This window comes from Salmo salar, chromosome ssa23, assembly GCF_905237065.1.
Source record: "Salmo salar chromosome ssa23, Ssal_v3.1, whole genome shotgun sequence".
In the NCBI taxonomy this organism is placed as follows: domain Eukaryota; kingdom Metazoa; phylum Chordata; class Actinopteri; order Salmoniformes; family Salmonidae; genus Salmo; species Salmo salar.
This window is the reverse complement of record NC_059464.1, coordinates 44,460,027-44,485,844: the sequence shown is the minus strand read 5'-3', so window position 1 is coordinate 44,485,844 and position 25,818 is coordinate 44,460,027. Positions and strand designations below refer to the sequence as shown.

The 25,818-nt window shown below is 42.0% G+C and overlaps 1 protein-coding gene across 1 annotated transcript in view; it reads left to right on the top strand.

The window, feature by feature from the left end:
• LOC106584698 (dual oxidase 2) overlaps positions 1 to 25,247 on the top strand; it is a 34,995-nt gene extending 9,748 nt beyond the window's left edge. The window contains exons 11-34 of the mRNA XM_014170214.2: positions 276 to 378; positions 2,474 to 2,646; positions 2,945 to 3,120; positions 4,658 to 4,776; positions 5,299 to 5,439; positions 6,686 to 6,796; positions 7,178 to 7,380; positions 7,676 to 7,861; positions 9,366 to 9,591; positions 9,865 to 9,958; positions 10,421 to 10,596; positions 10,698 to 10,770; positions 12,365 to 12,445; positions 14,030 to 14,208; positions 15,200 to 15,430; positions 15,732 to 15,831; positions 17,062 to 17,111; positions 19,456 to 19,583; positions 20,258 to 20,411; positions 20,747 to 20,979; positions 21,221 to 21,379; positions 22,380 to 22,535; positions 23,116 to 23,244; positions 24,429 to 25,247. Coding sequence (XP_014025689.2) covers positions 276 to 378; positions 2,474 to 2,646; positions 2,945 to 3,120; positions 4,658 to 4,776; positions 5,299 to 5,439; positions 6,686 to 6,796; positions 7,178 to 7,380; positions 7,676 to 7,861; positions 9,366 to 9,591; positions 9,865 to 9,958; positions 10,421 to 10,596; positions 10,698 to 10,770; positions 12,365 to 12,445; positions 14,030 to 14,208; positions 15,200 to 15,430; positions 15,732 to 15,831; positions 17,062 to 17,111; positions 19,456 to 19,583; positions 20,258 to 20,411; positions 20,747 to 20,979; positions 21,221 to 21,379; positions 22,380 to 22,535; positions 23,116 to 23,244; positions 24,429 to 24,551 — 3,504 coding nt within the window. The 3' untranslated portion in view covers positions 24,552 to 25,247. The remainder of the gene's footprint in view (positions 1 to 275; positions 379 to 2,473; positions 2,647 to 2,944; positions 3,121 to 4,657; positions 4,777 to 5,298; positions 5,440 to 6,685; positions 6,797 to 7,177; positions 7,381 to 7,675; positions 7,862 to 9,365; positions 9,592 to 9,864; positions 9,959 to 10,420; positions 10,597 to 10,697; positions 10,771 to 12,364; positions 12,446 to 14,029; positions 14,209 to 15,199; positions 15,431 to 15,731; positions 15,832 to 17,061; positions 17,112 to 19,455; positions 19,584 to 20,257; positions 20,412 to 20,746; positions 20,980 to 21,220; positions 21,380 to 22,379; positions 22,536 to 23,115; positions 23,245 to 24,428) is intronic.
• The last annotated feature ends 571 nt before the right edge of the window (positions 25,248 to 25,818 follow it).

Sequence of the window (25,818 nt, the reverse complement as noted above, 5' to 3'; positions counted from 1 at the left end):
GTCTCATATCTGTATATAGCCTCCATGTAGACTGGTCTCAGATCTGTATATAACCTCCATGTAGACTGGTCTCAGATCTGTATAGCCTCCATGTAGACTGGTCTCATATCTGTATATAGCCTCCATGTAGACTGGTTTCAGATCTGTGTATAGCCTCCATGTAGACTGGTCTTAGATCCGTATAGCCAACAGCCATAGGAGGTGGCAAGACAGCATTTCTATTAGAGAAACTGAATGACATGTTTCAAACAAAACTCTCTGATTGTCTGTTGTAGAACCCCAACCTGAAGTCAGGCCAGGACATAGACCATCTGATTATGGGCATGGCCTCTCAGATCGCAGAGAGAGAGGACAACATGGTTGTGGAGGACTTAAGAGGTCAATTTCCATCACATCATCATCATCATATATTTTCAGAATACTTTGTGTCTACTGATCATAAGGCAGAGACCTCTCACTTCTGCTTTAGAGGGTCAGTGGAGGGATGGCCGTGCTTTATGTAGGCCTTCAAACATGAAGAGGACAAGTAGTTGCTTATGAAAAGTCTTATAATGCATTACAACCACATCATAATGCATAACAACCACATCATAATGCATTACAACCACATCATAATGCATAACCACATCATAATGCATTACAACCACATCATAATGCATAACAACCACATCATAATGCATAACAACCACATCATAATGCATTACAACCACATTATAATGCATTACAACCACATCATAATGCATAACAACCACATCATAATGCATAACAACCACATTATAATGCATAACAACCACATTATAATGCATTACAACCACATCATAATGCATAACAACCACATCATAATGCATAACAACCACATCATAATGCATAACAACCACATCATAATGCATAACAACCACATTATAATGCATAACAACCACATTATAATGCATAACAACCACATTATAATGCATTACAACCACATCATAATGCATAACAACCACATCATAATGCATAACAACCACCTTATAATGCATTACAACCACATCATAATGCATAACAACCACATCATAATGCATTACAACCATATTATAATGCATTACAACCACATTATAATGCATAACAACCACATCATAATGCATAACAACCACATCATAATGCATTACAACCACATCATAATGCATTATAACCACATTATAATGCATAACAACCACATCATAATGCATAACAACCACATCATAATGCATTATAACCACATTATAATGCATTACAACCACATAATGATGCATAACAACCACATCATAATGCATAACAACCACATCATAATGCATAACAACCACATCATAATGCATAACAACCACATCATAATGCATTACAACCACATCATAATGCATAACAACCACATCATAATGCATAACAACCACATCATAATGCATTACAACCACATCATAATGCATAACAACCACATAATAATGCATAACAACCACATCATAATGCATAACAACCACATTATAATGCATTACAACCACATAATGATGCATAACAACCACATTATAATGCATTATAACCACATTATAATGCATAACAACCACATCATAATGCATAACAACCACATCATAATGAATAACAACCACATCATAATGCATTACAACCACATCATAATGCATAACAACCACATAATAATGCATAACAACCACATCATAATGCATAACAACCACATTATAATGCATTACAACCACATAATGATGCATAACAACCACATTATAATGCATTATAACCACATTATAAGGCATAACAACCACATCATAATGCATAACAACCACATCATAATGCATAACAACCACATCATAATGCATTACAACCACATCATAATGCATAACAACCACATCATAATGAATAACAACCACATCATAATGCATAACAACCACATCATAATGCATTACAACCACATCATAATGCATAACAACCACATCATAATGCATAACAACCACATTATAATGCATTACAACCACATAATGATGCATAACAACCACATCATAATGCATAACAACCACATCATAATGCATAACAACCACATCATAATGAATAACAACCACATCATAATGCATTACAACCACATCATAATGCATAACAACCACATCATAATGAATAACAACCACATCATAATGCATAACAACCACATCATAATGCATAACAACCACATCATAATGCATAACAACCACATCATAATGAATAACAACCACATCATAATGCATTACAACCACATCATAATGCATAACAACCACATCATAATGCATAACAACCACATCATAATGCATTACAACCACATCATAATGCATAACAACCACATTATAATGCATTACAACCACATAATGATGCATAACAACCACATCATAATGCATTATACCTGTTGACTTTAAGAAAGGTGTGTTCTCAATACAACAATAATACATGATTTAAATGTTACTGATAGTGGTTTTTCTCCACCCACCAGACTACATGTACGGTCCTTTGCGTTTCTCACGGTCAGACCTGGTTGCTCTGACGGTGCAGAGAGGCCGGGACTTTGGCCTGCCCAGCTACAACCAGGTCAGAGAGGGGCTGGGCCTGGCCCCTGTGGGGAGGTGGGGAGACATAAACCCACAGCTCAACATCACCAACCCACAGGTATGTTCAGAACTGCTTACGTACTGCTTATAAATGCTTTATGTACGTGATGTGAATGTGTTATTAAATCCTTATGTACTACTGACCATTTAAATTTTAATTGCCAATGATCATGATAGTGTATGTGGTTGTTTTACATAGGTATACGTCACACAAAATGACTAAAACATAAATGTAACCAGGCAGGGAGAGTTGAGCCAAAGAGTGGGGACTCAAACCACTGGCCAAATAGCCTATAATAGAGTGAATAATCTACCATACTCTCTCAATTCCATCTCTACCCGTTCTGTATCTCTAGTTATTCAGGGACCTATCAGACCTGTATGACGGGGATATCTCTAAACTGGAGCTGTTTCCTGGGGGTCTCCTGGAGTCTGTGGACGGTCCTGGTCAGGTCTTCTCCTCTATCATACTGGATCAGTTGAACCGCATCAGGAACGGGGACCGCTTCTGGTTCGAGAACACACAAAATGGGTAGGAAGGAATGTCAAATATGTAAATATGTCATGTAAAATGTACACCTCATACATACATTCATTAATCGTATGAAACTGTTACTGTCATTTGAACCTCGATTTATTTCCTGGCTTTCTCACGTTCGTTCATTCTGAAAAGGAGGTCAGCTCCCACTCAGCCCATGCCAAAGCTCTTCTCTGTCCCAGCACCCCGATGGTGGAACCAGCTTCCCGCCTGAAGCTAGGACAGCAGTCCCTGCCCATCTTCCTGAAAACGTCTGGAAGCCTAACCTTTACCCTTTTATACAAACTTTTCCTACTTGCACTGAGTTTGCTGAAATGTACTGACTACGACTATGATATGTGGTTGTCTCATCTAGCTCCATCTAAAGATGAATGCACTAACTGTAAGTGGCTCTGGATAAGAGAGTCTGCTAAATGACTCACTACTGTAAGTGGCTCTGGATAAGAGAGTCTGCTAAATGACTCACTACTGTAAGTGGCTCTGGATAAGAGAGTCTGCTAAATGACTCACTACTGTAAGTGGCTCTGAATAAGAGAGTCTGCTAAATGACTCACTACTGTAGTGGCTCTGAATAAGAGAGTCTGCTAAATGACTCACTACTGTAAGTGGCTCTGGATAAGAGAGTCTGCTAAATGACTCACTACTGTAAGTGGCTCTGGATAAGAGAGTCTGCTAAATTACTAAAATGTCAAATGTAAATTGAATGCCTGGAGGGATACCTTTCATAACGTAAGTACTAATGAAATAAACAATAGTCTAGTGGAGAACTAGACTTTGAACTGAGGAAACACAAGACTTCTGTCAGTTTTGATCAGCTTTGAACTGAGGAAACACAAGACTTCTGTCAGTTTGATCAGCTTTGAACTGAGGAAACACAAGACTTCTGTCAGTTTGATCAGCTTTGAACTGAGGAAACACAAGACTATTGTCATTTATGATCAGCTTTGAACTGAGGAAAGACAAGACTTCTGTCAGATTTGATCAGCTTTGAACTGAGGAAACACAAGACTATTGTCATTTATGATCAGCTTTGAACTGAGGAAACACAAGACTTCTGTCAGTTTTTGATCAGCTTTGAACTGAGGAAACACAAGACTTCTGTCAGTTTGATCAGCTTTGAACTGAGGAAACACAAGACTATTGTCATTTATGATCAGCTTTGAACTGAGGAAACACAAGACCCACTGTCAGTTTGATCAGCTTTGAACTGAGGAAACACAAGACCCACTGTCAGTTTGATCAGCTTTGAACTGAGGAAACACAAGACTATTGTCATTTATGATCAGCTTTGAACTGAGGAAACACAAGACTTCTATCAGTTTGATCAGCTTTGAACTGAGGAAACACAAGACTATTGTCATTTATGATCAGCTTTGAACTGAGGAAACACAAGACTTCTGTCAGTTTTTGATCAGCTTTGAACTGAGGAAACACAAGACTATTGTCATTTATGATCAGCTTTGATTCACCGTTTGGGTGATACTATCATAATATTTCCAGTCAATCTGACCACTCCTGTTTGTTCCTCAAGTCTGTTCACAGCTGAGGAGCTGCAGGCCCTTCGGGACACAACCTTTCATGACGTCATTACAGCAGTTACCAGTGCAGAGGCTGAGGACATACAGAGGAAAGTCTTCTTCTGGAGGGATGGTAAAGCTCATTTCTTCCTTAAAGTTTCTGTGGTTGGCCAATAAATGATAGTGTTCTCTGCAATTCAAACAATAAAGATATGTAATCTATGACAGTATTCACTGTAAGTCATAAATGTTGATTGTACGTGCTGCTGGCACAGTAACTAGTTTCTCTGTCTACGTGCCTCCCTGTCTGTTTCCCTGCCTGTCTCCCTGCCTGCCTTCGTGTCTCCCTTTCTCTCTGCCTGTCTGCCTACCTGTATCCCTGCCCGTCTGTCTGTCTGTCTGTCTGTCTGTCTGTCTGGCTGCCTGCCTGCCTGCCTGCCTGTCTTGCCTGCCTGGCTGCCTGCCTGCCTGTCTGTCTGTCTGCCTGCCTGCCTGTCTTGCCTGTCTGTCTGTCTGTCTGTCTGCCTGGCTGCCTGCCTGCCTGCCTGTCTGTCTGTCTGTCTGTCTGTCTGTCTGTCTGTCTGTCTGTCTGTCTGGCTGCCTGCCTGCCTGCCTGCCTGCCTGCCTGCCTGTCTTGCCTGTCTGTCTGTTACAGGTGACCCTTGCCCCCAGCCTTCTCAGGTCACGACCTCTGAGCTCCACCCCTGCACCAACGCCACCAAGCTCAACTACTTTGACGACGGAAGCAAAGCTGGCTTTGGCATCTCAGTCATCTGCCTGTTCCTCTTTCCTGTTGGTCAGTATCTGACGTTAACCAATCAGAATCCACAAGCAAAAGGCCTTGATTTTATAATTCTAACATTAGATTATTCAAATAAGTAATACAAATCTCCAAACTTCTTTTTGTTTTGTTTTATAGCAATTTAAAATACATCAGGGCTAATTTTGTTAGCATTTAAACAAAATGTATTACGGAAACACTATCCGTTATGTCTAGCTAATGGTGCAGAACAGTGATTCCAATGTTTTTTCAGAATATTGACAACAAAAATCGATCTCAAGGGGATTAGCCATCAGTGACGCAGTTGACAACAGATACTCAAAACAGACATCTAATATACAAACATTTGTAAAATATAGAAAATGATTCATTTGAAAATCCCCAATAAAAATAACCCTTCTGTCAGACATAAATCTGACGGAATTGGTGTTTTACATAGTTGGCGAAAATAAAATGGCAATTTTTCTTCTTCGTTCAAATGGTATACACAGTAGCAATGTAGTTTTTTCTCAGTTGCTTTCTGACTCTAAAACTTAATTAAATTGTAACATATTTAAAACAGTATTCATATTCTATCTTAATCTATCAGGCAGGTGAAGTTAAAAGTTTATGGTTGTGACCAGAGTGATTCCAATATTGTTTAAATCTTTCAAAAGTAAAGAACTTCTCTTGTTGCACTCCATGTAATGAGGACGTGAATAAGGGGTCCTTATGGTATAGCTGGCCCTGCTCATTCCTGATTGATTTAGGATTTCTGACAAATCTGACGGAGTAAACCAAATCTCCGGACACATCTTTTAGGAATCAACATTTTTTGAGAAATATTCTTTAAAGTCACAGAGGACTATTGCAAGAAACTACACACGCTATTTTCTCAGTTAATATCAATTTTTGCCAGTAAAAAAAACATGTAAACACTTTTTTTGGAAAGTTTGAAATTGGTATCCTTTGCTCCAGACAAGGGCATTTCCAGGCATAGAGCTGACATGGAAATTAATCATATTCAAAGTATTGAGAAAATTCCCAAAACAAATATTTTCTCTTGTACAATTCTCCTAAATGTACATTTTAAGATCAAATAATCAAATAACCATTGTGATTGCTACAGTATAATTGTTTTGTTGATTGTGGTACCCTCATAGTGAGCTTCTTCATGGCTCTTGCTGTGGCCTACTTAGAGAGACATAGCATATCATAAACCCTATTATACGGGTTACCAGGGATTCTCTGATGACTATTGTCCATGTGTTCCCCTGGCCAGTGAGCTTCCTCATGGCCCTTGTGGTGGCCCACTTCAGAAAGTCCAAGTTTAAGAAGTTCCAGAAGAGAGGGGCTGACGACACAACAGAGGAACCTGCTGCTGGAATCACAGGTGTGTGTGTGTGTGTGTGTGTGTGTGTGCAGTACATGCATGTGCATGGTCTGTGTTATGACAGAATCGTCACTCTCTGTGTAAAACAGGTGTGTGTTATGTTAGAACTGGTGTGCTTTACTCTTTTCACACTACTGGGCCGAGCCAAGCTGAGCTGGCCTGGTTACACATCCACCATAACTGCTGCTAGAACTATGCTGGGAAGGACAATGTCAACAGAACATATCAGAGCCATCAGAATACCGTTTGGATAGGCATGATAGTGTGAAAATTGCAATATGTCTTGATGTCCATCTCTCACCCCCTTCTCTCTCTCTCTCTCTCTCTCTCTCTCTCTCTCTCTCTCTCTCTCTCTCTCTCCTCTCCTCTCCTCTCCTCTAGCCTGTGAGTGGCAGGGCCCTAAGAAGCCCCTATTTCCAGTCAGTCTGTTGATCGATGATAGGAGGAAACTCCAGGTGTTTGACCAGTCTGGACCCGCTCTACGGTCACTCAGTCTGGGTACCCAGACCCACCTGGAGGTCCTGCTGTCCAGCAACAAATACCGCAGGGCTCTGCTGATGAAAGTACCCAAAGAGTATGACCTGGTGAGTAGATGGGGGTGTGTATGATTGTGCGTGTGTTTGTTTACTCGTGTTTACTAATTTGTTTACTCGTGTTTACTGATTTGTTTTCTTGTGTATACTGATTTGTTTTCTTGTGTATACTGATTTGTTTACTCTTGTTTACTGATTTGTTTACTCTTGTTTACGGATTCATTTACCTTTGTTTACTCTTGTGTTTCATGTGCCTCTCCTTTGTTCGTCTTCATTGTTAGATGTTTCCATGCCAATCCCTGTGTGTGTGTGACTGTGATCTCTGTTTGTTGTGGTCTGTCCCCAGGTGCTGTACTTTGAGGACGAGGGCCAGCGTGGAGAGTTTGTCCGGCACCTTCGCTCTGAGGTGACAGCCGGTGGACAGGAGCTGGCGGTGAGGGACATGACAGAGAAGGAGCTACTGAGAGAGGCAGTGACCAGAGACCAGAGAGCTCAGATAGTAGAGAACTTCATCAGGAGTGCCTTTGCCAAGGTACTGGAATATATGGTGATTTAGGAGATGCTTTACTGTAATATGGGGATTTAGGAGACGCTTTACTGTAATATGTGGATTTAGGAGACGCTTTACTGTAATATGGTGATTTAGGATACGCTTTACTGTAATATGGTGATTTAGCAGACATTTACTGTAATATGGTGATTTAGGAGACGTTTACTGTAAAATGGTGATTTAGGAGACGTTTACTGTAATATGGTGATTTAGGAGACGCTTTACTGTAATATGGTGATTTAGGAGACGCTTTACTGTAATATGGTGATTTAGCAGACATTTACTGTAATATGGTGATTTAGGAGACGTTTACTGTAAAATGGTGATTTAGGAAATGTTTACTGTAATATGGTGATTTAGGAGACTTTTTATCTAATGTCACATTGGGTTAGATCCACAACCCAATGGACAGTGACAATTTACGTGGCCCATGCAGGAATTGAACCCACAACCCTAGTATTGTTAACACCATTTTTTGTTTTATTTAACTAGGCAAGTCAGTTAAGAACAAATTCTTATTTACAATGACGGCCTAGAAACAGTGGGTTAACTGACTTGTTCAGGGGCAGAGCGACAGATTTTTAGCTTGTCAGCTCGGGGATTTGATCTAGCAACATTTCAGTAACTAGATACAGATGAAGACCTAGCTAGCCAGTAACTAGCTAACACCAGACACAGATGAAGACCTAGCTAGCCAGTAACTAGCTAACACCAGACACAGATGAAGACCTAGCTAGCCAGTAATTAGCTAACAACAGACACAGATGAAGACCTAGCTAGCCAGTAACTAGCTAACACCAGACACAGATGAAGACCTAGCTAGCCAGTAACTAGCTAACACCACACACAGATGAAGACCTAGCTAGCCAGTAATTAGCTAACAACAGACACAGATGAAGACCTAGCTAGCCAGTAACTAGCTAACACCAGACACAGATGAAGACCTAGCTAGCCAGTAACTAGCTAACACCAGACACAGATGAAGACCTAGCTAGCCAGTAACTAGCTAACACCAGATACAGATGAAGACCTAGCTAGCCAGTAATTAGCTAACAACAGATACAGATGAAGACCTAGCTAGCCAGTAACTAGCTAACAACAGACACAGACGCTCTAACCACTATGGCTACCTGCCGCCCCTCTAACCTATTGAGCCATTCAACGTGACCACCATTAACAATCGCAATGGCACCATGCTGACATGTGCAGGGTTGGGAAGGTTACTTTCTAAATGTAATCCATTCCAGTTACTAGTTACCTGTCCAAAATGGACATCAGTAACTTTAGTATTACCCAAATTTAGGATCATAATCTGATTACTTTCAGTTAGCAGTTCATGGTGCTAAACGACATGGTGAGAAACGCCAATGCCATCCTCTTGTCTTTCATGTTGACGAAACGATCTATCACTCATATGTATTGGCTCAATGGGACAACCCGGTTAAATAAAGGTTCAAAAATATATACATCCATCCCCACCCTATAGGTCCTGGAGATAGAGAATTGTGATGCCAGGGACATGAGTGGTGCGTCCTGTAGGAAGACCCGCGAAGCCCTGGAGACTGAGCTGACACGAACTGAATTTGCCGACGCTCTGGGACTCAAACCGGACTCGCTCTTTGTTGACGCCATGTTCACGCTGGCCGACAAGGACGGAAACGGATACCTCTCCTTCCAGGAGTTCCTTGATGTCATCGTCATTTTCATGAAAGGTGAGTCCAGGGTAGGTTTCCATTTCAATTCAAGTCAATTCAGAAAGTAAACCAGATTCCAATTCCACATTTTACTCATTGAAAAGCATTGAAGATAATTGGAATTTCAGTGTACTTCCTGAATTGACTGGAATTTAAGTGGAATTGATCCAAACCCTGGAGTCCGGGGGTCGTGTTTATTAGGCAACAAACAGAAGACAACTGACTGAAACAGGAATTGTCCAATAAGAAACACAGATTTTGTACTGATATTCCACTGTGTTGTTTGTCCAGGTTCTCCCGAGGAAAAGTCTAAACTGATGTTCTCGATGCACGACATCGATGGAGACGGTTTCTTATCGAAAGAGGATTTTTCCAGGCTGCTCAGGTTAGCACTGTTATCAATTCTCTTAAAGGTCCCCGAACAGTCATTCTGATTCCCATGTAAAATATCACCCATAATATTTTTTGGGGGAAAAAAATGCTCAAGATTTGAGAAAAAGTACTTCTCTCTCATGGCTAACTACCAGGAAGTTTGAAAAGAAACCAGTAACTTTATGGTCAAACTTGATAAGTATAGAAGCAACAGTCATTTTTCATACTTTGGGTCATCATACTTTGATCTGTTTTCATCCAAATATCATCCAATTTCATGAAAAACATTGTCTCTTGAAAGGACATTACACTCAGACCTCAATAGCCACCTTCTGTCAAAGTACGTCCACATTCCATGCCGTCTGCTTTGTAGATCCAGCTGTATGCGCAATCCAAAATGAATGAAAAAGATAAGCACCGTATAATGGATTCTCCGGCCGTCTTAACTCCGGCCATCTTGTGGTCTGTTCTGCAGGTCGTTCATAGAGATCTCCAGCAGTCTTCTGTCTAAGAGCCAGGCTGAGGAGGCCATCAAGGACATGTTGAAGGCCGCAGGTTTCAACGACAAGGAACAGATTACCTGGGAGGACTTCCACTTCCTGCTCCGGGACCACGAGAAGGAACTGACCTTCGCTCAGCTTAACATCAAAGGTGACAAAGGCTGGAGAAGGCCGACCAGGGACACAAAATACTCTCAAAGGCTTCTGCAAAGCTTCTTTTTTTTCTTCTTCTAATGTTATGTATCTCTGCAGGGATGGAGAAGGAGGGGGGAAACAGACTGAGTCGACACCAGCATGTGTCTTTCATCACCCCAGAGAGGAACAGGTAAGATAATAACACCAGCCCGTTTCTTTCATCACCCCAGAGAGGAACAGGTAAGATATTAACACCAGCCCGTTTCTTTCATCACCCCAGAGAGGAACAGGTAAGATAATAACACCAGCCCGTTTCATTCATCACCCCAGAGAAGAACAGGTAAGATAATAATGTAATGAACATGAGGTGAGAGAGAGATGGTTTCAAGCACAGCAGATGTTTATTGTAAAGGACCACAGGAGGAGGCAGGTAGCTGGATCCAGGGGCAGGCAGAAGGTCATACACAGGAGGAGGCAGGTAGCTGGGTCCAGGGGCAGGCAGAAAGTCATACACAGGAGGAGGCAGGTAGCTGGGTCCAGGGGCAGGCAGAAGGTCATACACAGGAGGAGGCAGGTAGCTGGGTCCAGGGGCAGGCAGAAGGTCATACACAGGAGGAGGCATGTAGCTGGGTCCAGGGGCAGGCAGAAGGTCATACACAGGAGGAGGCAGGTAGCTGGGTCCAGGGGCAGGCAGAAGGTCATACACAGGAGGAGGCAGGTAGCTGGGTCCAGGGGCAGGCAGAAGGTCATACACAGGAGGAGGCAGGTAGCTGGGTCCAGGGGCAGGCAGAAGGTCATACACAGGAGGAGGCAGGTAGCTGGGTCCAGGGGCAGGCAGAAGGTCATACACAGGAGGAGGCATGTAGCTGGGTCCAGGGGCAGGCAGAAGGTCATACACAGGGGTCCAAAAGGGCAACAGTACACGCAGGGAAAAGGCTAGTAACGTAGTCTGGGAGATCAGGCAATAGGTAGGTAACAGGAAATCCAATAGGCTTAAGTACAAGCAGGGAATAGGAAAAAGGCGTCGTTAGTGAGGCAGGCAAAAACTATCATACACGGGAGGAGTAACTCACGGGAAACCAAGCACTCTGACAGACATGTGTCCCAAAACAATCAATACCTCACAGTGATGAGGTGCAAAGAACTGAACTAAATAGTGTTTGATAATGACCTACAGGTGTGTGAACAGGTGATTAGAATTCAGGTGATTGGGATCTGGAGAGTGAGCTGCATTCAGGGGATCTAGGTGTTTGAGAGTGTGAGCTGGAAAGTGGGCTGGAAAGTGAGCTGCGTTCAGGGGATCTATGTGTTTTGAGGGTGTGAGTTGGAAGCAGACGTTACAAATAACACCAGCCCGTTTTCTTTCATCACCCCGGAGAGGAACAGGTAAGATAACAACATTAGAATAGAGGAAGAGAATAACTTAGTAACGAGGATACACCCTTATGAGAGAACTACTGACAAACAAAACATTGATTTGATTGATTGAAAAAATGCACTCTTCATTGCAAGGTCATTTACTGTATTTCACAATCTCCATTCACCAAGATCTCGATAGTCATGCTCTTATCAGGGTGTGATTGTGGACATGATGATGATTTACTTCATGACGATAACTACTTTTTTCCAAGTAACCTGTTATATTACTATTACGACGACTATTACGATTATTTTATTTTAATTACTCCACCCTTGGAGTATCAGTTATCAGCATCAGTTTTGAAACGGCGGCCTGCAGGCCTCATGCTCTTTATTTAAAAACTGTAATGTCTTCACTTCCTTAGCTCGCCCTCAGAACGGGACACACAGTTCTCCAGTAGCCCGGGGAAAGACGGGCAGGAACTTCGCAGACGACAAGGGAAAAGGTAAGTTCTCTTGGGTTGGGCAATTTCAACCTGATGCTGCTGATGTCACTACCAGAGATCACATCCAACCTCATGCTGCTCATGTCACTACCAGAGATCACATCTAACCTCATGCTGCTCATGTCACTACCAGAGATCACTTCCAACCTCATGCTGCTCATGTCACAATCAGAGATCACATCCAACCTCATGCTGCTCATGTCACTACCAGAGATCACATCCAACCTCATGCTGCTCATGTCACTACCAGAGATCACATCCAACCTCATGCTGCTCATGTCACTATCAGAGATCACATCCAACCTCGTGCTGCTCATGTCACTACCAGAGATCACTTCCAACCTCATGCTGCTCATGTCACTACCAGAGATCACATCCAACCTCATGCTGCTCATGTCACTATCAGAGATCACATCCAACCTCGTGCTGCTCATGTCACTACCAGAGATCACATCCAACCTCATGCTGCTCATGTCACTACCAGAGATCACATCCAACCTCATGCTGCTCATGTCACTACCAGACTTCTCCTCACGTGTTTTTATTTTTTATTTATTGACAGATTTTCTCATGACTTTCTCGCATGGCTTTCTAATCATTTTTAAAAATCTATTTACATAAAGTTCAATAAGTCCTTATACAGTAGGTCGATACCAGTAGTGGTAATGGTTGTTGTGCTTACCTGTATGTGTAACCGATGTGAAATGGCTAGTTAGTTAGCGGTGGTGCGTGCTAATAGTGTTTCAATCGGTGACGTCACTCACTCTGAGACCTGAAGTGGTTGTTCCCCTTGCGTTGCTAGGGCCGCGACTTTTGTGGCGCGATGGGTAACGATGCTTCGTGGGTGTCAGTTGTTGATGTGTGCAAGGGTCCCTGGTTCGAGCCCAGGTTGGGGCGAAGAGAGGGACGGAAGCAAAACTGTTACATTTGTACAGTATTCTATTTCAAGGAAGTGAAGCAGAGTGATACCAGTAATTATGGGTTCACCATGGTTACCTCGGGTTGCGTAAGAGAGTTTTCTTGCTTTGTGGTTGACCTCATGTGTGGTATCTAGAGTTGTCCTCCCAGTGATGCAACCAGCCTCTACTTAACGCCATTATCAGATAACACTAGACTTGAATCTGAGTTCCTTACATATATTGATGATGGTACGATGGTGTTACCATGGAGCACAGTACTTACACTCTATCTATCCTGTGGCTTCGTTATATCACTAACGCCCAGTAATACCTCTTAACATTTAATTATTCCCCTTAAGGGGAATCCAGCCTGAACCTCATCCGGATGTTCTGATTTTTTACCCACTGTCCTTATGACTTATTTCTATTGTCCTTGCTAACTCTGACTCATCCATTGTATTCATTGATTGCTGCATTGCTGTAACTTAAAGGTTAAAAAAGGTCGCAATAGTGCTTTGTTGGAGCTTTCTCTTAAACGTGTTCAGCAATAAATGCCATTGAAGTCAGTTATGCTGCGGCCTGAACCTTCTTTGGTAGTTTCAGTTTAATAAATTATGTTGGGACAATGTAGCTTTTCTCAATCTAAACCACTGCAAATGACTTCCTCCTTCCTCCTCCCATGCAGATCGGGCCTCCAGAGTCCTAAGGTCTACGTGAAGCCGAAGAAGGAGCGTTACAACAGGAGCCCCATCCAGCAGAAGATCCAGCAATTCAAACGCTTCGTAGAGAACTACCGTCGCCACATTGTTTGCTTCACTATCGTCTATGGCATCACAGCCGGAGTGGCTCTGGAGAGATGCTACTGTAAGTTGTCTTCTCGTCTTCTCTTGTCTTCTCTTGTCTTCTCTTGTTTTCTCTCGTCTTGTCTTCTCTTGTTTTCTCTCGTCTTGTCTTCTCTCGTCTTGTCTTCTCTTGTTTTCTCTCGTCTTGTCTTCTCTTGTTTTCTCTCGTCTTGTCTTCTCTGGTCTTCTCTGGTCTTGTCTTCTCTCGTCTTGTCTTCTCTTGTTTTCTCTTCTTCTGTCTTTTCTTGTCTTCTCTCGTCTTCTCTCGTCTTCTCTCGTCTTGTCTTCTCTCGTCCTTCTTTTCTATTATTTTCTCTTCTGTCTGATCTTTTGTTTTGGGAGTTAGCTGGCACTTCGTTACAACTGCTATAATATACATTTGATTGATTTGAATTTGAGCTAGCCTGGCTGGTCCCAGATCTGTTTGTGCTGTCTCGCCAACAATTATGATTGTTGGCAAGACCGTACAAACAGATCTGAGACCAGGCTGTGCCAAGAAGAAGAAGAAGGCTGGGAGTTACCTGTTTTTTGTTTTTTATCTCAATGCCCAGAACCAAATCAGCGGTCACGAGAGATGACTGTTTTGTTGACACAAATGCTTAACTTAATGAGATATTCATAATTTTGTTGATTACTCGTGCAATTTTAACTCCATTGCCCTACAAAAGCATCTTATGAATGCTTAGGTACATTTTCCATCACATTAAAATAGCTATACTGTATCTGAATATAAAGGTCTTCTGTCAGCCTTGTATATACCCTGAATCCCAAATCAAGCCCTGGCCCGAATCCTTCCTGTAGATCTAACAGAATGGGATATGTTTACGCAATATGGTGATGACTTAAACTTACCCTTCTGTTTGGCTGACTTTTTTTGCCATTTTGATTACACTTATCCAATCCCTTCAGATCTACGGGAGTGCCCTAGGGAATACGGAGGGGCTGAGGGTCTTATTTGGGATTCAGGTAAAGCCTGTGGACTAACAGAAACAAACCCCTAGCTGTGTGTTTAGACTATGGTTTACAGGCATACTCCACGGGCGTGCCAGAGACGTCGGTCGTGGGTATCTTGGCGTCGCGTGGTTCGGCGGCGGCCATCTCCTTCCTGTACCCCTACATGCTGCTGACGGTGTGCCGTAACCTCATCACCCTGGGACGAGAGACCTTCCTCAACCAATACATCCCCTTCGACGCCGCTATAGACTTCCACCGCTTCATGGCCATGTCCGCCCTCTTACTCACAGGTCAGAGGTTAAAGGTCAGAGGTTAGAGATCAGAGGTTAGAGATCAGAGGTTGACTCACTTCTCAGAGAATCGACACAAAAGGAGGGGTTGACTGGGCGGATATTGGAAAAAAGTCACTTACCAATGTAAAATCCTAAAAAAATAGATATATTTTTGGTCTAAATGATTTCACTTGGGGAACTCCTACATTTATAAATACTAGTTCTTCACATCTCATTGTAGTAACACAATTACAACGTGTTTCCAGTTCATGTTAAGTTTTACTCCTGAATTAACCCCTTCTTCTCCTCCTCTCTTTAGTTGTCCACTCTCTGGGTCATGTGGTTAATGTCTACGTGTTCTCAGTCAGTGACCTCAGCATCCTGGCCTGTCTGTTCCCTAGGGTCCTAGTCAACAATGGGTAATGGCATTATTCTGGATTCTTCTTCATTCTTCTGGATTCTTCGGGAATATTTTGGGGATTCTTCTCCATTTTCACATGTGTACCTCTTTACATGCATACTCTTGTATCTGAATTGCTATGTGTTGAGTATTTACTATGTGTTGACTATTTATTATGTTGACTAGTTACTGTGTTGACTAGTTACTGTGTTGACTAGTTACTGTGTTGACTAGTTACTGTGCTGACTATTGACTGGGTTGACTACTATGTGTTGACTATTTACTATCTGACTATCTTCTGTGTTGACTATTTACTGTGTTGACTGTTCACTGGGTTGACTATTCAATGGGTTTTACTGTGTTGACTGTTTACTGTTTACTGTGTTGACTGTTTACTGTGTTGACTGTTTACTGTGTTGACTGTTTACTGTGTTGACTGTTGACTGGGTTGACTATTCAATGGGTTTTACTGTGTTGACTGTTTACTGTGTTGACTGTTGACTGGGTTGACTGTTGACTGTGTTGACTGTTTACTGTGTTGACTGTTGACTGGGTTGACTGTTGACTGTGTTGACTGTTTACTGTGTTGACTGTTTACTGTGTTGACTGTTGACTGTGTTGACTGTTTACTGTGTTGACTGTTGACTGGGTTGACTATTCAATGGGTTTTACTGTGTTGACTGTTTACTGTGTTGACTGTTGACTGGGTTGACTGTTTACTGGGTTGACTATTCACTGGGTTGACTATTTACTCTGGGTTGACTATTTACTCTGTGTTGACCATTTACTGTGTTGACTGGTTACTGTGTTGACTATTTACTCTGTGTTGACTATTCAATGGGTTTTACTGTGTTGACTGTTTACTGTGTTGACTGGGTTGACTGTTTACTGGGTTGACTATTCACTGGGTTGACTATTCACTGGGTTGACTATTTACTCTGGGTTGACTATTTACTCTGTGTTGACCATTTACTGTGTTGACTATTTACTCTGTGTTGACCATTTACTGTGTTGACTGCTTACTGTGTTGACTATTTACTCTGTGTTGACTATTTACTATCTGACTATTTACTCTGTTGACTATTTACTATCTGACTATTTACTCTGTGTTGACTATTTACTATGTATTGACTATTTGCTATGTATTGACTATTTGCTATGTATTGACTATTTGCTATGTATTGACTATTTGCTATGTATTGACTATTTGCTATGTATTGACTATTTGCTATGTATTGACTATTTGCAGGTCTGAGATGCCGATGAAATGGTCGTGGTGGTTCTTTCAGACTGTTCCAGGTAGGACAGAATACAAACCGTTCCCACCGGTCAAAACTGGGCAAAACTAGTTGATGTCATAATTATGTCATTTCAACCCGTTTCTAGTTATAACGACAACAATGCAACCAGTTTTGCCCGCTGGGTTTGCTTTAGTCCCAAAATATTGACGGTAAAGAGCTATGTTATTATGTTATGTTATTGCTGAATATTACAGTAGCTCAATACTCTAACGTGTCTCTCTCTCTAACGTTACTCTAACGAGTCTCTCTCTCTCTCTCTAACGTTACTCTAACGTCTCTCTCTAATGTTACTCTAACGAGTCTCTCTCTAACGTTACTCTAACGTCTCTCTCTAATGTTACTCTAACGTGTGTCTCTCTCTCTCTAATGTTACTCTAACGTGTCTCTCTCTCTAACGTTACTCTAACGTCTCTCTCTCTCTCTCTAATGTTACTCTAACGAGTCTCTCTCTCTAACGTTACTCTAACGTCTCTCTCTAATGTTACTCTAACGAGTCTCTCTCTCTCTCTCTAACGTTACTCTAACGTCTCTCTCTAACGTTACTCTAACGTCTCTCTCTAACGTTACTCTAACGTCTCTCTCTAACGTTACTCTAACGTGTCTCTCTCTCGCTCTGTTACTCTAACGTGTCTCTCTCTCTAACATGTCTCTCTCTCTAACGTTACTCTAAAGTGTCTCTCTCTCTAACGTTACTCTAACGTGTCTCTCTCTCTAACGTTACTCTAACGTGTCTCTCTCTCTAACGTTACTCTAACGAGTCTCTCTCTCTCTCTAACGTTACTCTAACGTCTCTCTCTAATGTTACTCGAACGTCTCTCTCTAACGTTACTCTAACGTGTCTCTCTCTCTAACGTGTCTCTCTCTCTAATGTTACTCTAACGAGTCTCTCTCTCTAATGTTACTCTAACGAGTCTCTCTCTCTCTAACGTTACTCTAACGTGTCTCTAACGTTACTCTAACATGTCTCTCTCTAACGTTACTCTAACGTGTCTCTCTCTCTAATGTTACTCTAACATGTCTCTCTCTCTCTCTAATGTTACTCTAACATGTCTCTCTCTGACGTTACTCTAACATGTCTCTCTCTCTAACGTTACTCTAACATGTCTCTCTAACGTTACTCTAACGTGTCTCTCTCTCTAATGTTACTCTAACATGTCTCTCTATCTAACGTTACTCTAACATGTCTCTCTCTCTGACGTTACTCTAACATGTCTCTCTCTCTAACGTTACTCTAACGTGTCTCTCTCTCTAATGTTACTCTAACGTGTCTCTCTATCTAACGTTACTCTAACGTGTCTCTCTCTAACGTTACTCTAACATGTCTCTCTCTCGCTCTAATGTTACTCTAACGTGTCTCTCTCTCTAACGTTACTCTAAAGTGTCTTTCTCTCTAACGTTACTCTAACGTGTCTCTCTCTCTAATGTTACTCTAACATGTCTCTCTCTAATGTTACTCTAACGTCTCTCTCTAACGTTACTCTAACGTGTCTCTCACTCTAATGTTACTCTAACATGTCTCTCTCTCTGACGTTACTCTAAAGTGTCTCTCTCTCTAATGTTACTCTAACATGTCTCTCTCTCGCTCTAATGTTACTCTAACGTGTCTCTCTCTAACGTTACTCTAACGTGTCTCTCTCTCGCTCTAATGTTACTCTAACGTGTCTCTCTCTAACGTTACTCTAACGTGTCTCTCTCTAACGTTACTCTAACGTGTCTCTCTCTCGCTCTGTTACTCTAACGTGTCTCTCTCTCTCTAACGTTACTCTAACGTGTCTCTCTCTCGCTCTAATGTTACTCTAACGTCTCTCTCTCTCTCTAACGTTACTCTAACGTGTCTCTCTCTCGCTCTAATGTTACTCTAACGTGTCTCTCTCTCTCTAACGTTACTCTAACGTGTCTCTCTCTCTAATGTTACTCTAACATGTCTCTCTCTAACGTTACTCTAACGTGTCTCTCTCTCTCTAATGTTACTCTAACATGTCTCTCTCTAATGTTACTCTAACGTCTCTCTCTAACGTTACTCTAACGTGTCTCTCTCTCTAATGTTACTCTAACATGTCTCTCTCTCTCTAACGTTACTCTAACATGTCTCTCTCTCTAATGTTACTCTAACGTGTCTCTCTCTCTAACGTTACTCTAACATGTCTCTCTCTAATGTTACTCTAACGTGTCTCTCTCTCTAATGTTACTCTAACATGTCTCTCTCTCTCTAACGTTACTCTAACATGTCTCTCTCTCTCTAACGTTACTCTAACATGTCTCTCTCTCTCTAACGTTACTCTAACATGTCTCTCTCTCTCTAACGTTACTCTAACGTGTCTCTCTCTCTAATGTTACTGCAGGATTAACGGGCATCCTGCTTCTCTTCATCTTTGCGTTTATGTACGTCTTTGCCACTCACTACTTCCGACGAATCAGCTTCCGGGGTTTCTGGCTCACACACTACCTCTATGTGGTTGTCTACATTCTGGTGAGCACAGAGATACATTATATTCATATACGTATACCTTGTACAACATATACAGATGAGTATTACTATAGTAGTTGCTGGTTAACCGAAGGGGCTTGCCATAACGTTGAACCACGGTGAACACAGGGAGATTCTCATTTGGACGAAAAGACCGTCCTCTCCTCGACTCCTCCGTGACCTGGAAATCGAAAAGTGGTCTAGGAGAGTGTCCTTTTTTTGTAAAATAATAATAATAATAATAAAAAAATAATACATTTTTTTTTTAAATGCATGAAATGAAATGTATGCATTCACTACTGTAAGTTGCTCTGGATAAGAGCGTCTGCTAAATGACTAAAATGTAAATGTAATTAGTCAGTAGGTGAAGGAAGGAACCTGCTCCCCTCATTCATTACCAACTAAATTCCACCAAAAAAACGATATTTTTGCTCTTTGTTTCATTAGTACATTGTTGATATAGTCCCAAAATGTTTTCTATGTCAGCAATCAAGTTTTTAAGCTATATAACTTTAGAAATACATACATACAGCCGGTAGGATGCATTTTGGTTGGATTGAACGTAAATGCTGGTCCCTGTAGGGAGAACATGAAGTATATTTCCTCATAGCCCTCTCGTCCCCTGGTTTCTAGTTTATTTAAAACATGATCCTCTTGTCTATGTCTCGTCCCGCCAGACAGTCATCCACGGCAGCTTTGCTCTGCTCCAGGAGCCTCGTTTCTACATCTACCTGATCCCCCCGGGACTGCTCTTCCTCCTGGACAAACTCATCAGCCTCAACAGGAAGAAGGTGGAGATCCCTGTGGTCAATGCTACGCTGCTGCCCTCAGGTAGGGACTGGGATAGAGGGTGGGAGGGGAGGGAGGAAGGGTGGGTGGGAGGGGGGCAGGGAGGGAGGGATAGAGTAAGGGGGAAGGGAGGCATGGAGGGAGGGAAGGAGTGAGGAAGGAGGGATGGATGGATGGTGGATTGGATGGATGGATAGATGAGCGGATGAATGCATGAGTTCCCATTCCAGTTAATGCTCTTTGTGGGTTAATTCTAGTTCTATCCTTATATTCCCCTCCACTCTGGCTATTGCCTTGTGCTACTGGTCGCTCTCCTCTCTCTCTCTATCTCATTCTGTCTCTTCTCTCTCTCTCAACCCCTCCCCACCCCAACATAGAAGTGACACACCTGGAGTTCAAGCGTCCCCAGGGCTTTGTGTACCGCTCAGGCCAGTGGGTGAGGGTGGCGTGTCTGGCGCTTGGCACAGATGAGTACCACCCATTCACCTTGACGTCAGCTCCACATGAGGAGACCCTCAGCCTTCACATCCGCGCCATAGGCCCCTGGACCAGCCACCTCCGAGAGGCATACGCCCCCAACAACCTGGAACAACTGCGAACATATCCAAAGGCATGGAGGGAGGGAAGAAGGGAGGCATGGAGGGAGGATGTGTATGTGTAGGGTGGGGGCTCTGTGTGTATGGTGGGGGGTCTGTGTGTAGGTTGGGGGGTCTGTGTGTGTACATCTGTGCATCCATCCGTGTCTGCTGCAAGCGTGTCTGTGTGCATGCGGTTGGTTGGTTGGAAGGTTGATTAATTCTTGCTGTTTTGCAATGCTTTCTCTATCACATCTTTGTACTCCCATTCTACAGCTGTACCTGGACGGGCCGTTTGGGGAGGGCCACCAGGATTGGACAAATTTTGACGTGTCAGTCCTGGTGGGAGGAGGGATTGGAGTCACCCCCTTCGCTTCCATCCTCAAGGACCTGGTGTTCAAGTCCTCAGTCAAGTTCAAGATACAGTGTAAAAAAGTAAGCTGTCCACATGAGAATGTCAGGAACCTTCTCCTTCTTCTTCTTCTGCTTCTGCTTGTTCTAGTGATCCAAATCAAATCAAAGTTGATTTGTCACTTTGCGCCGAATACAACAGGTGTAGAACTTACAGTGAAATGCTTACTTACAGGCTCTAACCAATAGTGCAAAAAAGGTATTAGGTGAACAATAGGTAAGTAAAGAAATAAAACAACAGTAAAAAGACAGGCTATATACAGTAGCGAGTGTCACGATTATCGGCGGTGAAGGAGGACCAAAACGCAGCAGGCATGCGGTTGTTCATTTTGAACATTTATTAACTCCAAAATGAACACAAAATGAACAAAAGAGAACAAACAATAAACTGACAGTCCTGTAATGTTGACACACACTAAACACGGAACAATCTCCCACATATGACAAACAAACACACCCTAATATATGGGACTCTCAATCAAAGGCCAAATAGACAACACCTGCCTTCAACTGAGAGTACCAACCCCAATTAACCAAACATAGAAACAGACACACTAGACTAACCATAGAATACATGAAAACCAAACAGTGCCCAAAAACCCCGGAATACTTAAATCAAATGCCCCTTCAACAAACACACCACCCCGAACCACATAAAACGAATACCCTCTGCCACGTCCTGACCAAACTACAATACCAATTAACCCTTATACTGGCCAGGACGTGACAGCGAGGCTATAAAAGTAGCGAGGCTACATGCAGACACCGGTTAGTCAGGCTGATTGAGGTAGTATGTACATGTAGATATGGTTGCATGTACAGTATTTACACAGTATTTACTCAGTATTTACTCAGTATTTACACAGTATTTACTCAGTATTTACTCAGTATTTACTCAGTATTTACACTGTCCCGTATCAGAATAAAAGTAAATATACCTCCTGCCTTTATGTCCTTAACCTAATCTGAATCCCTATGCCTAACCTTTGGCTTTGCCCGGGGGGAATATCCTGTCTGTCTGAAGGTATACTTTATCTGGGTGACGCGGACGCAACGTCAGTTTGAGTGGGTGTCTGACATCATCCGGGAGGTGGAGGAGCAGGACAGTCTGGACCTGGTCTCTGTCCACATCTACATCACACAGCTGGCAGAGAAGTTTGACCTGCGAACCACCATGCTGGTGAGAACAACCAACAAACGGTTTCCTGGACGTAGATTAAGCCTAGTCCTGGACTGAAAACAAAACATTCTCAACCCAGGGCTAGGCTTAATCTGGGTCTGGAAAACTGGCCCTAAAAGTGCTTGAAATGTCACAGGATAAGAGTACAACAGTTTAGATATGTTGTGTGGTTTAGTTGTAGCTACTATGGTGCACCGGGAGGGCAGAGTTTGTATTTTTGGACTTTAGGACTTAAGACGTTAAGACGTTAAGACGTTAAGACTTTAAGACGTTAAGATGTTAAGAATTTAGGACTTTAAGACGTTAGGACTTTAGGACGTTAAGACTTTAAGACTTTAAGACGTTAAGACGTTAAGACGTTAGGACTTTAAGACGTTAAGACGTTAGGACGTTAAGACGTTAAGACTTTAAGACGTTAAGACGTTAAGACGTTAGGACTTTAAGAATCGAACTTTTAGACTTTAGGACTTTGTGACTTTAGGACTTTAAAACATTAGGACTTGAGGACTTTAGGACTGTACATTTAACAGTAAATGTAGTATGTGGTACTAAAGTGGGATGTCCTGATGTGTCTGGTCAGTACGTGTGTGAGCGTCACTTCCAGAAGGAGTGGAATCGGAGCCTGTTCACCGGCCTGCGTTCTGTGACCCACTTCGGTCGTCCACCATTTCTCTCCTTCTTCAGCTCTCTGCAGGAGGTGCACCCTGAGGTCAGTTACATAGACACATCCATCAGCGCCATGTTGCGTAAAACCTGATGCCAGACCTGTTTGTGCTTTATAGTGGTCATTATATTGCTATCATATGTTATCATAGTATCTATCAGTATTAATTGTCCATAGAAGTTAGCTAATACAGCCCAAACATCTCTGGAAGAAGACTATGCTACATACAGCGCATTTGGAAAGTATTCAGACCTCTTCACTTTTTCCACATTTTGTTTACGTTACAGCCTTATTCTAAAATGGATGAAATTGTTTTTTTCCCCCCTCATCAATCTACACACAATACCCCATAATGACAAAGCAAAAAAAGGATTTTAGACATTTTTGCAAATGTATGTAAATGTGTTATTTTTAATAAGTATTCAGACCCTTTACTCAGTACTTTGTTGAAGCACTTTTGGCAGCGATTACAGCCTCCTCTCAAGCTCTGTCTGGTTGGATGGGGAGCATCGCTGCACAGCTATTTTCAGGTCTCTCCAGAGATGTTCGATCGGGTTCAAGTCAGGGCTCTGGCTGGGCCACTCAAGGACATTCATAGACTTGTCCTGAAGCCACTCCTGCGTTGTCTTGGCTGTGTGCTTAGGGTTGTTGTCCTGTTGTCCAATCCTGTCTCGGAGCTCTATGGACAATTTCTTCAACCTCATGGTTTGGTTTTTGCTCTGACATGGACTGTCAACTGTGGGACCTTTCCAAATCATGTCCAATCAATTGAATTGACCACAGGTGGACTCCAATCAAGTTGTAGAAACATCTCAAGGATGATCAATGGAAACAGAATGCACCTGAGGTCATAGCAAAGGGTCTGAATATTTATGTAGATTTCTGTTAATTCTGTTTTTATTTTTAATACATTTGCAAAAAAATCTAAAAACCTGTTTTAGCTTTGTCGTTATGGGGTATTGTGTTTAGATTGATGAGGAAAATAATGAATTGAATCCATTTTAGAATAAGGCTATAACGTAACAAAATGAGGAAAAAGTCAAGGGTTCTGAATACTTTCTGAATGCTGTATGACGTTCTGAACCCTTCCACAGAATTCAGCATCACTTCCTTGTACTGTGTCCCCTCCACGTTTCCATCGGCTGCAGTAGCAATCTACCATGATAAACAGATACTCAAACACTGGAACTGATCTTACAAAATTACTGTGTGTCTCTCTCTCTCCCTAGGTGGGTAAGATTGGTGTGTTCAGCTGTGGTCCTCCTGGTCTCACTAAGAACGTAGAGAAGGCCTGCCAACAGATGAACAAGAGAGACCAAACACATTTCATACATCACTATGAGAACTTCTAACAGCAGGACTGGGGAATACCCATAATACACCACTTACTACTGTGCCGAATAACAATGAAAAAAGAACAGTTTATGAGTCCTTCAGACTAGATTTTACGACTTACAAATTCTTTAAAGTAAAAAAATCAAATACTGTCTACTGCTTTTACGTAATACTGCAAATCATCTGGATTCTTTTGTTAATAAAAAGAATAGTAGAATTGTTTTATGCTGAGTAATCCCTACAGATTACCGAGCACTGGAGCAAAGGGAGCAGCTGCATCCCCACTTTCAAAATGGAGGTACAAATGTATGTTTTTGCACAACCACTTACATTTTTTTTTAAAACACAATATTATCATAATCCATTGGGTAGATTTGTCATTTTCAACGATTAGCAATGTTATGAGCTAGTCTGTATTACATAGATATGTCCATTTTATAGATGATGTAATAATTAACAGATTGTATTTTTGAACCAACCTCCCCACATCGCCTGAAGATGAATGGTTTTGACCACTTGATCATGTTGGTTGATAATGTTGGTTGATAATGTTGGTTGATAATGTTGGTTGCTCATGTTGGTTGCTCATGTTGGTTGATAATGTTGGTTGATAATGTTTGTTGCTCCTGCTGTCACTGTTAGAAAGCACATGTTGAACCACCGGTGTAGAAAATGACAAGGCACCTGCAAAATAAATGTTATTTTTAAATCTATTTTGTTGTGCTGTTGTTACATTTGTATCGTTGTTTCGTGTCCGATGGTGTTGTTACATACACAGGCGAAGTGAAAATGGTACCATGATTGATATATCAATTGAGCAGCGTGCACAACGAGCAAAATCATGGTATCATTTTCACTTCGCCTGTCAGAACCATGATGAGCACGGCCCAGGCATGTCTTGGCTTTGCTGTATCACAACCTCTTGACTCGGAGTAGCCTTCCATCAGCCTACCAAAGGTTGCACCTTGGCAGAAAACGGTATGACTGGTAGTGCTTCAGACTGTCAATGAGACGCTTGCGAGTAGATACTGAGAAATAATCAGTAGCCTTCATTTTAGGAAATATTTTTCCTCCCCAAGCTGTTTAAAGGCATTTAAGACCATTATACATTTCGCAATCTATTTTCCCAACATCAATCGGTTAAATGACATCATTAAAACGTTTTCATTCAGTTACAAAAATAACAGTTCTGGCTGAGCTCCATATGCAGGCGTACCGTGACTACAATCTAGCCAAGCTGTGTCTGTCAAATCGACAAAATAAGCCATTAATACATTTTTTTTT